At 36.7% G+C, this 14,414-nt stretch overlaps 1 protein-coding gene across 1 annotated transcript; it reads right to left on the bottom strand.

Moving 5' to 3' along the window:
* Window positions 1–13,546: 13,546 nt before the first annotated feature.
* On the bottom strand, window positions 13,547–14,011 carry LOC134813814 (integumentary mucin C.1-like). Its single transcript, XM_063821694.1, has one exon. The coding sequence runs from the start codon at window positions 14,009–14,011 to the stop codon at window positions 13,547–13,549; it is 465 nt and encodes a 154-aa protein (XP_063677764.1).
* Between the last annotated feature and the right edge of the window lie 403 nt (window positions 14,012–14,414).

Raw genomic sequence — 14,414 nt, 5'->3', positions numbered from 1 at the left:
TAAGCAATGCTGAGTAGTGTAGGTTTATTTGATGGCCTGAAAGTGCTGGGAATTGTTATTATATCATATAGTCGTAAGGAATTAAAACACAGAAGGCACAACCAAGTTTACTTTGTCACATAATCTTGATGATATCTGAACATGTGTGAAATTGAACAAATAATGATATACCAGCTTAAACCCCTTATATTACGTACTATGGATCAAACAACACTGCTAGTACCATGCACCAGTCACATGAATAATTATCAGGTGGTAATATGTTAACAGTGTCACAATTAAACTACCACAACATGGTCAAAAATAGGATAATTTCGTCACAAAAAAATTATTATAACTCTGTTAGCTCCTTACCTCCTACCTTGCTGGCAAAATAACTAGTTTATCGAAAATTTTTTGATGATTAAGTTTCATAGTATTCTAATAGAGGTATAGTTCTTCAAAATAGGGGCAAGACATGTTTACTTTGTCACATCAGTTATTATAAGAGTTAGGTAATCGTCATCAGATTAAAAGATATTTTTCGCAGTTTGGATCGATTAATATACCTGTAATAAAGCACCCTATGCCAATTTTAACGTGCACTATCTTGATATTGTTGGGGCAGGGAAAGTTAATTTTGTCACATTTTCAGTGTCATTGACAAATTAATCTAAAATTGTTAAAATTGAGCTCTGATGTTCTGGACAATATTCTTCCAATCGTTTCTGAAAGAATGTTGAATTCTAATAGAGTTATAGATCTTCAAAATAGGGGCAAGACATGTTTACTTTGTCACATCAGTTATTATAAGAGTTAGGTAATCGTCGTCACATTAACATATATTTTGTAGTTTGGATTGATTTATATAGGCAATAAAGCATTCTAGTATGCCAATTTTAACACACTATCTTGATATTGTTGGGGCAGGGAAAGTTAATTTTGTCACATTTTTAGTGACTTTGACAAATTTAACCTAAAATTGTTAAACTTAAGAATGTTGAATTCTAATAGAGGTATAGAATATAGATCTTCAAAATAGGGGCAAGACATGTTCACTTTGTCACATCAGTTATTATAAGAGTTATTATAAGAGACTATTTCATTCTATAATCATTGTTTTTAACCTATTTACGATTTCGTTTAATTTTTTTGTGACAATGTAAACATCAACTGATCTTAACTTGCATCAACTACATTGTCATCATATAAAGTTTTCCCGCCTTTCAAACCAAAATCAAATATAAATAATTCGCCCAAAATTTAAATTTTCATATATTGTGACAGAATTAACCTCATTTCCCAATAACCAAGTGCCTGTATTAGCTAACTATTCAAAACGATATATTTTAGGGCTATGATTGGTAGAGCAACCATCAAATAATGAGTTGAAAGGGTTTTTAGGACACCTCACATTAGAATGGAGGTATGGTATCATGAGTGTGACAAAGTTACCCAAATATTGCCTTGTAACCGTTCGATCCGTGCCCATTAACCAATGTTGTATCATAATTGTAAGATTGACCTAACTTACTATATTTCAGACCAAGGAATGATAATTAGACATCTGCAGTTAACTAAGTCACACAAAATGTGACATTTGAACCATTATAGTGCCTAACAACAATAGATTTTCTTTTTGAGCGGAGCATATGGGAGTATGGGTTACGTGGCTTATGTTCAGAACTTCTGAACATGCTAGGTTAATAGATGTCAAAATTAAGCCACTATCGTCGAAAACGCTATTATTTTTGTTTACCAATATCCTCAAACTCAAATGAACGTGTCCATATAACAACATCATAGCATGTACATATTATTTGAGCCAAATTTGTTAACGTGACTCATATTCAGCATTAAAGCATGGAATTAAATCTGAACGAAAATGAAATTAATGAGTCACGAGAATGCAGGAAGGCCGAAAAATTAAATTTCCGGATAAATTAATCGCTTCTGCCTAAACCATTCTTGCCAATGTAGATATGAACCATGGCTCCACTGGTTACAGCTACTCTATTTTAATCGCCGTTATATCCATCACGTACAATTACAAAAGCGTAATATTGTAATTACTACCTAATTCTCAATTCTCAAATGAGGCGATTTTTAGATTTTAGCTCTTTATTTTGAGTTAACCAGTTTAATTGCCACTCTCCTGAAACTTAATTTGGAGTTGGAAGAATTTAAACGAGAGTGATCAGCGTAATGAAATTGTTGTATAACTCTGTAAGTTACCTGTTGACAGTTTTCAAATCGCGCCTTATCCGTCGGTTTACTTCAATCACAAATATTTGCTTGACTTAAGAATTTAAATTTATGGGCGTACTGCAGGGTTCACAGTAACTTTCGCTTTGAGGTTGCATGGTTGTTGTAGAATTTTATCACGGAGACATTCCGACATAAGTTTAAACTTATACTGTTGCAGACTCGACCTCGCTTTGTTTTTTTATAAACAGGTAAGTACCCAAAACTTATGAAATGGACGATTTTACATCTTCGGAATTTGATCTGACATTCGTTTAAAGTTGAACTGAATGGTTGCATTGATTTTATATTTTGTGCAGTTTCTATCACTATTAATTCATTTCAGATCAGCAATCTGCAGATATAAAGCAATGGAACCTGAACCTCTTACCAGAGTGATAGAAGATACAGAATACCCCACAGTACCAGAAAACAACAAACATCATCTGATTGAATGTAATGACACCGGCCCTGTTATGTGCGAGACAGTTTCAATATCCAGCCACCGACCAGTAATCACCACCCTATCTTCACCTGGGACATCAAATGGAGATATCGTCAAAAACAGTGACGTCACATTCACCAAACGGCCAGAAACACTTGTGTGGACTAACCAGCAACTTAAGAGAAGCAGTGGTACCGGAGCTACCTCAAATCAGTACAGAAAGAAGATAAGCATGATGGAAAGAGATAATATTTCAGAGATTAAGGTAGAGAAAGCCACGGTGACAGAGATACCCTCCCCGGAGAAAGCCACCGTGAAGGAGGTTCCTACTCCAGGTTAGCTCATAATTGTCTGTTTGATTGCCTGTTTTGATAAAAATTGTTGTTATATAGATGTGTACCCTAAAAATATAGTGCACAATTAAATCTGGATCAAGTGGCATTGGCGGTGGATTCTATATTTAACTTTAAGCTTAATTGAACTTTTGAACAATGAAATTTTGAAGGTCCAACTATAAATACTTGCTTCGATCGTTTGCCTGCTAATCCATGTCCATGCCCGTCTGTCTCCTTGTTATATTATTAATATTAAGCATTAAAATCGTGCACAATTAAAACCGTGTAAACCTTTTGTTTGACAGACTTGCCCTTTTTAATTTACCACTCCGATGGGATCTTGAATTGCACAACCGAGTACTTAAACTCTGAATCAACTGGCATTGGATTGGAGGTGGGTTCTGCATTTAAGTTTAATTGAACTTTTAAACAATGGAATTTTGAAGGTCCAACAATAAAATACTTGCTTCGATCGTTTGCCTCTGTAAATTGTGAATCAAGCTGACTAGACAGGAAGCTTGCTAAATATTCGCCCATATCCGTCTGCCTCCCTACGGACCTGTTACGTAATTATCCAATTTATTAACCGTCCGTCCTCCTCCTCATCTGACTATAAGTATTTCAAATGATATCATGTACGTGGCCACGGACCTGCTGGACCTTCCGTCGGTACCTGATTAATATTAGGAGGATTGTCATAGTCAATACTAGTCAATAGTCGTTATTACTGATCATGAAGTTACTTCTAAGTTGAACACATTGACGCGATGACTGCTGAAATAGCCGTTTAGCTCTATTTTCTTATCGTACAGGGGAGACTGAATATTTGGACGAAACCACGTCTCGTATTGGTTGGTACCCCACTGGTACTACTGAAACCAGTAATTGAGTAATGGCCTTCTGACCGGTAGTGGTCTGTTGCCATAACACTGAGGGAGACATTTCCTCCTGCAAGTACGGATAATTGTATCCCAGCCGCGCCACAGGATCAGAGACATTACCTTATTACTCTGTGCAGAAACAGTGTGTCGTTTAAATTGTTATGATGTTAGGACTGCTGCTGCAGAGTGAGCAGTATTTAATATGTGCTGATCATTTTACCATGGTATTTGCAGCATGATCTGTTGATAGTTTTAGACACGATCGTGATTAGTTAATGTTTTATCTAGAAATTTATGATTAGCCAATTAAAGTTAGAGCTATAGCAGACACTCCCAAGTAGATCCAATAAGTAGGAACAGTGTGCACACGTGCGCTACTCTATTGCACGTGCGCTACTTTATTGCACGTGCGCGTATTAGTCCTGCCATTATGCGCATATCCGGGGTAATTTCAGGTCATTATCAAATCTTATTCCAATAATGAGTTAATAAATATTAATATATATGGCCACTGGCCTAGGGATAATTCAGTGACTTTGTCCGTTGCCATACTTGTGTTAATTTTTAGCTACAAGTACCACTGTATTCTTGGGCTAATTTTCAATAGGATTGTTTAAAACCATGATCAATATCTCCCTAATAATTAATGTATAATATTTGTCTGTTCATCTTCATAAAACCACATTTCAATCAGATCAAATGTCGAAAACATGTCGAAAACATCAAAGACCATAAATTTCAAGTTGAATTGCAGTTATTGAGTTGAGCATGTTGATTTAATAACTTAATAGTGAATGGGAAAATTTTGGGCGACTGATACTGATAGTATAGCGATAGGCGAAAATATGACATTAGTCATAGAAGGTTGGTCGGCCATTTTTATGAGCTTTAGATAGTCCCGTTTTTAATTGTAACATCTTGACAGTTGACATTGGTTAATTCGTCTTATTATTGTTTCATTATTGTTATTTGATAGCAAAAATATGAATAATTTTTTCCTTTTCACCCTTTTGAAAAAAGGCAATAGTGAAAGGTTACGAATGGAGGTTTTTGCAGAAAAACGTGGATTTTGGAGATAGCAGTAGGCGGGTCTGAATATGATGTCATTCCGTCCGTTACCATGAAACGAAAAAGTTGCGCGCGCGCGAGGATTGCTTGCGGAGATGTGATGTATAGATAGCCTGTGATCTATGAATGCGCGGCGCGACTGTGTTTTAATGTATATGATGCATGTAATGTATAATATTACTATTAGGTAATACGCCCAATTTGTACGTGGCACGCATAGTATATTGATGTGTACACGAGTATAGTATACCTTTGCTGATAATTTCTTGAATTACAGATACAAGTTAAGTTCTACGGCAATTGAACTGAATTTCAAGTGTTTCCCGTATTTGATGCATAATTTATCAATATTATTATCATGAAGATTGAAGTGAGCTGATTGGAGCTTATACTTAAATTTATAGTAAATGTGAAATGGAAATCTAGCGTCCGCCAAAACAAAACAACGGGCGCAATTCTTGTTAATGATTTCTCTTTGACGTTAATTTAATTTTATCTGGTAGCTGAAAAATATTTTATCGGTAAAAATTATGATCGGCTAAAATTTCATAGGCGGCGAAGTAATTGATCTGTAAAAGTGTGAGCGATTGAATCTATGTTATGTGCGAAATGATCCTTTCATCGTTAGCGCTCACGTTTTAAGCTTAAAAAATAAAATGGTATAGTAGCGGATAGGGTAAAGAAAATCACCAACATAAAAGTAAAACGTTTAACTTTGAAAATTATGATGAACTAAGAAATTGTTGCAAATACGGCCGCGGATCACCGGAATTCGATATTTTTATGCTTCATGCTTCATGGTGGCAAAATATCAATAATAAAAAAATAAATTAAACAAATAGTCTCAAAAATGTTTGAACTGCTCTGGAGTTCAAATGTTATAGTTTTATTCAGCTAAGTTCGAGGCATATAATATATACATACTTATATTACCTTATCGGAACTTATTTGAGTGGACATTAATTGAACGCTGGAGGTCCTATAAGCGTTCATCTTATTGTCCGTTCAAATAAAGTGCGTCCGTTTAAGGTCCGTACAAGTTAAAGTCCGTTGAATTTTTTCCAAAATTATTCCACTGCGAACTCAGATCATGTCTACGGTATGACAACTTTTTAATTTCAGTAATTTTTAATTTCTATCACCAGATTAAACTATACCATTGGATCAATGAAAAACAAGTTATTATAAAATTTAAATATTCTAAGCATCACATGATAATGGCATGATCACTTTCTTGATCTTCGGCTTCCTCGTTCACTTTATATTCGGAGTTACCATCTACCTCTACATCTTTTTTTTCTTCAAAAAGCGGGTATAACTGCTGCTTTAACTTTAAGCATGGAATATTTAATGCACAATAACCAATTTGACGAAGATGACCTGTGAATCATAGACACTGATCTATAACAGATATTTTGACATTTTTACTGCTTAACGACTGATTGTAAGTGTTGGCACACATCTTCATTCTACAGATCATCTGCAACCCTTTCTGTTTTGGAACAGATTTCAGTAGAACATTGGCAAAACACACAGGAAACGTGCTAATGAGTTAACGAGTTAACGGATCTTCTCACACTGCACCCGTCTAGAATCTAGACTCTAGAATCTAGAGTAAACTGTCTTTAAACACAACGGGGGGGGGGGGGGGGGGAGAGAGCCAAAATACAACGTTACGCCACTGCACGTGCCACGTTTAAATGAAAGGAAACCCTTTAGTTATTCATCTTAATCTTAGTTAGTCTCGTCAATCAATGTTACTCATTAAGTATGATGTCATGTAAAAGTTAGTTTGATAAAAATTTAAGTAAACTGGACCAACAATAACTTTATACGTTCAACTTTTTCCGTTTTGCTGATTAGTACTAAATCATTGCAAAGTCCTTATCAGCTTATTCAGTGTTACTGTTATTAACCACTTCTGGGTTCATTAAGTAGTGTCACTTTATTATTAAATAATTGTTTTATCAAAATAAATAATTGTTTTATTAATGTTTTCAATAGACTCTCCTTCTCGTTCACAGCTAATGCTATTTATCTTCTTGCACTGTAGTTGTTTCCAGAGTTCTTTGCCTAGGACAAAAGCTGGCTGGATACCGGATAGTTAAAGAAATCATTCCACACAACGGACCATCAGTCCTGCTTAGAGACATCTAACCTAACTAACATTCACCCAAGATAAGTAAAAATTAAAGCCGGGATTTAACATAATCACGACATGCATCATAATGGCCTGCAGTACTGTACTTATCTAAACATTTTTTAGATCGTCAATAGATTTGAGTCTGTTGGCTTTGGTGCGGTTATTTAATTTATTTATTAAAGTGTTCTCAGCTGTTGCACATCATTAAAAGTGAAACAATCGCTTTACAGTGCCAAACGATTGCTCTTATTGATTCTTGTTCCCGTAAAACACAGTACACACCAAATGAAATGTTAGATTTGTCGCTTACAGTCATTATCTCAATCATCCTGTCCCTGCATGATGCTTTCAAGGCTCCCTATTTCTCACCATTTTCTCTATTTAGTACTTAAGATGTTTTCTTTCATGGTTATGATTTACTGAAACCACTATAATCATGCCAAAGATAAGGTGAAGCGGTCCGTCTTTTGGCGGTTTTTTATTTTTTCAAAAGAACTGGAAACGATATAGAAACGACTTAAATGACCGTTCAAATGACACCGAGGATGACTAGCGGTCGCGTGATTTTGCTATTTAGTCATGGCCTTCAGAAATCATTATGCAATTAAATGGTCAATAAAAGCAAGCAACCGCTTCATTATCACTGCCACTCTGTTAAGCGTTACTGGAAACTTAAGTATCAAATTCAATGGCTTTGATCAATTCCGAAATTCATATGTTGATCATGATGGATTGAAAGGTTTTTACAATTTCGAAATTTTATCTTATAAAACATTTCCTTGTCTTTTAATCATCACAACTCTGTGAATGAGTAGATCACTTTTTATTTATTCGAGTTGGTAAACATGAATAAGATTATTACTTTGTGATTTTAAATATTCAAGATATTCTCGATTTCTTCAAATTCCAATCCAATTCCCTTGGAGTCTTTCCATTTTGTATGCAAGTGCAACGCAAGCTTGAGCAAATAATATGCGGTACTCTACATCAAACCATATCATTATACTCGTCACACTGGGGTGGCTACTTAATAATCCATATTATTATTCATGATCTCACTAATCATTATATTATTACACTGTAGAACACCACGGGTCAGTCATTATCACCGTTGATCCACAAGTAAAAGTAACCAATATTCAGCAATAAGTTGGTGGACCGTTTATGCAGCTTCAAGTTTGCTGAATAAACATGATGACTGATGCGCTTTATAATATGTATCCCTTTTATCCAAGAGTACTCAAAGTTTAGTAAGAAGCCCAAGGTATTATATCATCAAGGTATAATGTTATAACCTTGCGCTTATTTACAGATAACATTACCGCTTACTGTATAATTATTCTCTTATCAAGCGGTAACTTCCGCTACTTTGGAACCTACAAGGCCATGGCACACTGCGTTAGATACCATTTCGTACAAGTTATGTTTCTATATTATACTGTCTCTCTTTCGTACTAAATTCTTGTTGTATTAATTTCTTAAACTTCAGAGAAACAGTATGATAATCTTTTGTCAATGATTTTGTTAATTTTAATTTAACCCTATTAACCTTACCCCTGGGCCTGGATGTTGATGGTCCATTAGCAATTAGAAAACAACCCTCTATTCTCATCTTTTAACAATTTTTTCGAGTAAAATAGTTAGCTGAGTAAACACTAAAGAGTCGCACAATCATATTATCTTATTAATTATATAAAAGGACACTTCTTATGAAAAAAAGATTTTTAGGCATTAGCTGTCAGATTAATTTCGCCTTTCATGCTCTCTTCTCAAATATTAGTTTTCATTATTCGATGTATCGTCCTTTGACTTACAAGTTGCATTGTATATTACAATGCAACTCTGCAGTTGCGCAACAGTAATATAAGTTACATTAATCTATGTATGAAATTAAAGATAGTGATCGACCTAAGCTGTTGGAGAAATAGCGACAGCGCTAAAATTTAATACGGAAATGATCTTAATTTCAGCTGTATAGCAACTGAAATCAGTAGATTTAGCTCACATATGCATATTGCATCATTTTAGTTTATAGATTATTTTATGTATAAAATGATCCTATCTATATCATATATGTAGGATTAATATCATTTTAGTTTTTAATTTTACTATTTATGCGACTAAGGAATGGGCCAAATTTATTTTTCAGTTTATTGCACTTTCGGTTTATGCTCTACAATTCTGGCTTTCGATTTCGGTTTTGAAAAGTGTTCCTATTCTGGAAAAAATTAAGAATTTACATGGAAATGTCATATAACATAACAGTATTAACAAAATTAACATATCCATTGTCCGGTGTGTCGGTACATGCCTGTTATAACGGAATAGGCCATGGCCGGCCCCAGGATATTTTGAACTTTTAATGAGATTATACCATTGAAAGAAGATAACACCCTGTATTTCTGTGGAAAAACGAACGTTTGTAGCTATTGTATTACTATTACCTGTACCAGGAAAAGGTCTTATTCAAACAAGGCTAATACAAACCGAAACTTATATAATTAATTACATTAACTAATTACTTAAATAAACTTCTGTAGAACCATGACAGTTCGCGGAATTTCGACAGTTGCTAGGTTACAGTTGCTAAGATTTCATAAACATTTAACCGTTGTATAATTGCATTGACGTTGTCCGTAAATCAGTTGATAACATTCATCATCCGTTAGCTGTACTCGGATCAGATGGAGGGTGAGAGCTTTCTGATCTGAAGAAGATGGAGCCGTCCAAAAACCCCACGTTAAACAATGGTGGAGCCAGCTTCTCTGCGTACCTAAATAGCTCTAATGTTGCCCGGAATAGTTCTAGAACTTATGGTGAAGAGAACTTGTTTGAGCACAGCTCGGTATCTCCGAGCACTTCCTCCCCACACGACTCCCAAATTACTGTCATTGAAGCCATTCAACCAGACCAATCCACTCACTTTTCAGATGGAGGTTTACATTCTCATAAATGTCAAACACAAGGAAATATTAATAGCCGTCGCGGTTCAATGGACATTTTAATGGACGAGCGAGACTCACTGCTCCTTGATCACATAGGGGACGTTATTTCGTATTACCAATGTCACATGAGATCAGGAATTATAAGCACCGATAACCACTTAGAAAAAGAAAAAGTCAATGATTTCCTTGACAATGACAATGAGAATAAAACTTCAGAAGATTTGTACCAATATTCAAACGGAAAGAATACATCACATCATGGTGATGAAAGCTATCTTATGACGGATAATTTGAGTAGTTCTAGTGGGACAGAGTCCTCGTCGTCTCCCTCATCACCGGCCGAATGTACTTACCAAGTCGATCAAAACAACCAGGTTACAGATAACCATTTCTCTAAATCAGATGAATCTGAAGCTTTGATTAAAGATGATTTCTTCCAATCAAATAATAAAATATCTTTGTCGGACAATATTTCTGTACCTGGAAATTTGTTGGACGGTCAATTAGAAGAGGAATTACAGCTTCTTGACGAGGAGCCTCCAAAATCTAAGGAAGTGACCGTAAGAGTCCGAAATCTCCGATCAAAAGCATTGTGGCAAAAAGCCCGTCCACCATCACTAACTTTGAAACTACAAGAATTACCAGTGGAAGTAGAAATTTCTCCGACGCAAAACCAGGGAGTCCCACTCATTTCTTTAAACCAAAACAAGATGTCTGGTTTTAGGGCTATGATGGCGGAATTGAAGGAGGCGCAACAATTAGAAGGTGCGAATCAAATATAAACTTACCTGCGAAAGAATATCAATTGCAGCTCCACTATATATTTATTGCCGGAACACTAAACTTCCGTGATTTTATGAACACCTAACTTCAATCACAAAATTGAACATTGTTTTGAAGCTTGATCATAAAATATTTTTCATTTATCAAGTTACCGAATAATATAATGTCCTTATTTTCAGACGGAGTACAAGGCAAAACGTCCCCTAAGGACAAAAAGAAACTCTTGATCAGGGCAGCAGTTTTACCTTTGTTACTTTGCGTTCACATCGCATTCGGAACCTACATCTTTATGGTGAGAGATGACTGCAATTTTAATTAATCCTCTTGTTTTAGAAAAGCAAGGTTATATCTACACTATAAGTTATGAAAGCTGTCCTTCGATGTCTTCAAAATGTTGGGTTCTATCAATGGATGAATGGATAACTTCATGGGATTATTGAAAGCGGAAATCTATTTTCAGTGGTTGGAGGGCGATGCCGAAGAAAAGGAAATGGAAAGTTTGAAAAAACAAAGGATTCATTTCTTGGAGCACACTGAGTGAGTTTATCAACGCAAATTCTTCGAACAGTTCAACTTCAATCAGTATTTTTAATGACCTTTTGCTAACTCTACCATCATGAAAACTCTCAAATAATACTCGTATTTTCCTCAGTCAAGCCTTTTAATAGAGCTGTAGAAATTAGGAAGAAATTTGTCTCGTTTGAGAGGAAAATTAATTAAAAAAAGAAAGATAATCAAGCTGACACACTTTCCCAGGAACATGCCGGATTCCCAGATAGAACGACTGACGGAGTTGATTGCGTCCGGCTGTAACAAGGACCACGATGTGTCCCAACCTGGAGCTTGGGGCTTCTGGAACGCCTTTGCTTTCTCCTTCACCGTCATCTCAACTATAGGTACATATACTGGAAAATAACAAAGGATGCTTACTTAGCTTTAGGCTCAGCTTCAATATTATTGAAAGGTTTTATCTTGTCAAAGGCAGATTCGTGCCGAAACTTCGGTTCATTACAATATTCTTGAAACGTAAAGTCGCTGGTAAATATTGCTTTTACTTATGATAACTCTTAAACCACCTGACTACCTCAGGCTACGGAGTGGTGGCACCTCATGATAACAATGGTCGTTGGTTCTGTATTGTCTACGCTTTGATCGGAATACCTGTGATGACAACTCACCTGGCTGTCATCAACTTGTTCTTCATGCAGGGAATCAACAAGCTGATGAAACTTTTAAAGCGTCTGTACAAGTTCTGTTCGTTTGATCAGGGGAACAAAAACTCGCGAATATTTATTAAAATAGCCATGGTTTCTTTAGCTTTTATCCTGTTCCTTTTACTTCATTTCACCATATTCTTCGCAATACAGCACGCTCGAGACCCTAACAGCGTCACTTCGTTCATGAATAGCACCTACTTTGCTGTCATTACATACGGGACTATAGGGTTCGGAGACGTGACTCCTCAGTCGATGGATTTCACCCAAGCTATGGAGGTGGTTAGGGTCCTCATGTTCGCGTCCACTGGCCTGGCTCTGGTGGCACTTTGCTTCACTCTCTACAGAGAGGCAGCTGACACTAACATGAAAGTTATTTCCAAGAAAATGTCAGTTCTCCCTTCGAGGATATCTTCAGTGCAGATAGCCTTTATAGATTCTCTGCAGCGGTCTATGACAACAAGGGCTGCTGCTGCTGCTAGTGATGGTGCAGGAGGTGCTGATCTGGGTTCCAAGAAAGTTTGGGGCCGGGTTAGTCTACAGAAGGTCTTAGAATCATCAGGAGCAGAAACGATCCAAGAGGAAGCGGGGTCGGTCCCTGCTATTAGGACCAATGGCAAGATGAGTCTGTGGTCACGTGTTAATTTACGTGATGTCATTGAACGCGGTGGTATTAGCAGGAAGGGTTCCTCCACCAGGAGCAGCACCGTCAGTCAGGGTTTTCAGAATATCCTAGAGTCTGTATCAAGGAGGGCATCTAGAAATAACGATAAGAAAATTTCCACATCCTCAGCAAGTAATAATTGTAGCAATGTTACAGATGAAGACACGAGCAAAACAGAGTCTCGCGGAGGAGCTAGGAAACCATCAGCTTGCAGCAAATCCATACCTGAAAGTAAAGCTGGTATTCGAGATGTCGAATATCCGACAACTCCAATCACCTCGAATGTTCCTGCTGATAACATCTTTGGTAGCTGTTATAAAGCTGACAATCTACCCGATACGATTAGTTGCAGTAGTTTGAATTCCGGGGCTAACGATCAGAACATTTCAACTCTTATTCGAATAGAAAGTGAGATAAGTCAAGCGATTGCTCATATCCAAACGGATGAGCCTCAGTTAGATAAAACAGATAAGACACTCAGTGAAAGTATAAGTGAAACTAGTTCTTTAAAAAAGCCCAAGGGCTGCTCTGCGGGTAGATAAGGAAATTAATAATTATTCATAATTATTAATATTATGAATAAAACTATATTTATAATGATTTTAATTAATAATATTTTATGCCACATTTTATGAGACATGTATTGTGTTTAAATAATAATATCGGATTATGTATGGCGAATATTTTTCGTTTTTCTTTTGCAACACGATAGTTAATACTTGTTTTATTGTCTCTATTTATATGGCTATTAGTGTGTCACGTGAAGTGAAAGAAGGATCAAATTAAATTTGTTGTTTGTTTACAACAAATTTACTTTATCAAGTATCGATAGATCTTAACGAGGCTCAAGTCGTCGTGGTCGTGGTCGTGGTTGTGGTTGTGGTTGTGGTTGTGGTTGTGGTCGTGGTCGTGGTTGTGGTCGTGGTCGTGGTTGTGGTCGTGGTCGTGGTTGTGGTCGTGGTCGTGGTCGTGGTCGTGGTCGTAGTCGTGGTCGTGGTCGTGGTCGTGGTCGTGGTCGTGGTCGTGGTCGTGGTCGTGGACCGTGGTCGTGGACCGTGGTAGTGGACCGTGGTAGTGGACCGTGGTCGTGGACCGTGGTCGTGGACCGTGGTCGTGGACCGTGGTCGTGGACCGTGGTCGTGGACCGTGGTCGTGGACAGTGGTCGTGGACAGTGGTCGTGGACCGTGGTCGTGGACCGTGGTCGTGGACCGTGGTCGTGGACCGTGGTCGTGGTGACATTCAATTGAATTTTCGTCCAGTGACCAATTAATGAGTTAAATGTGGTGTGGATGACCCCCAAATAAAACATGTTAAACATTAAAAGTGATATGTTTAAAAATTGAACAAGCTATTTGTTTGGTAGCATTTATGGAGACCCTTTCTCCGACATATCTTCATTGTGTTTTTAAACACAAAGCTTGATGTCCCCAAGTTCACAATATATTTCTCACTTGTTAACCCCCTGTTTGAGTTATAACCAAGGTATAAAGACACGCTTTTTTGTGACTTTCTTTGTGAGTCATTATTATTTTAGCTATACCTTTATATAACTGAACTATGGAAGTTAAAGACATAAAGTCTGACCAATATCAACCAAAAGGTCCGTACAAACTTTTCCATTGTCACTTTACTTTACAAACGAACAAAGCGCTTTCTTTAAATTGTATAGCGCTAATAACTTGTTTTATTATCTTCAGCTGCTTTTGTTGATA

The sequence above is a fragment of the Bolinopsis microptera genome, chromosome 4, assembly GCF_026151205.1.
Source record: "Bolinopsis microptera isolate Bmic1 chromosome 4, MBARI_Bmic_1.0, whole genome shotgun sequence".
In the NCBI taxonomy this organism is placed as follows: Eukaryota; Metazoa; Ctenophora; class Tentaculata; order Lobata; family Bolinopsidae; genus Bolinopsis; species Bolinopsis microptera.
The sequence above is the reverse complement of the archived record's forward strand: the minus strand, read 5'-3'. Positions and strand labels throughout refer to the sequence as shown.

Bases quoted from the DNA above. Each gene is read 5' to 3' on its own strand.
- LOC134813814 (XM_063821694.1), bottom strand. From the start codon at position 14,011: ATGTTTTATTTGGGGGTCATCCACACCACATTTAACTCATTAATTGGT.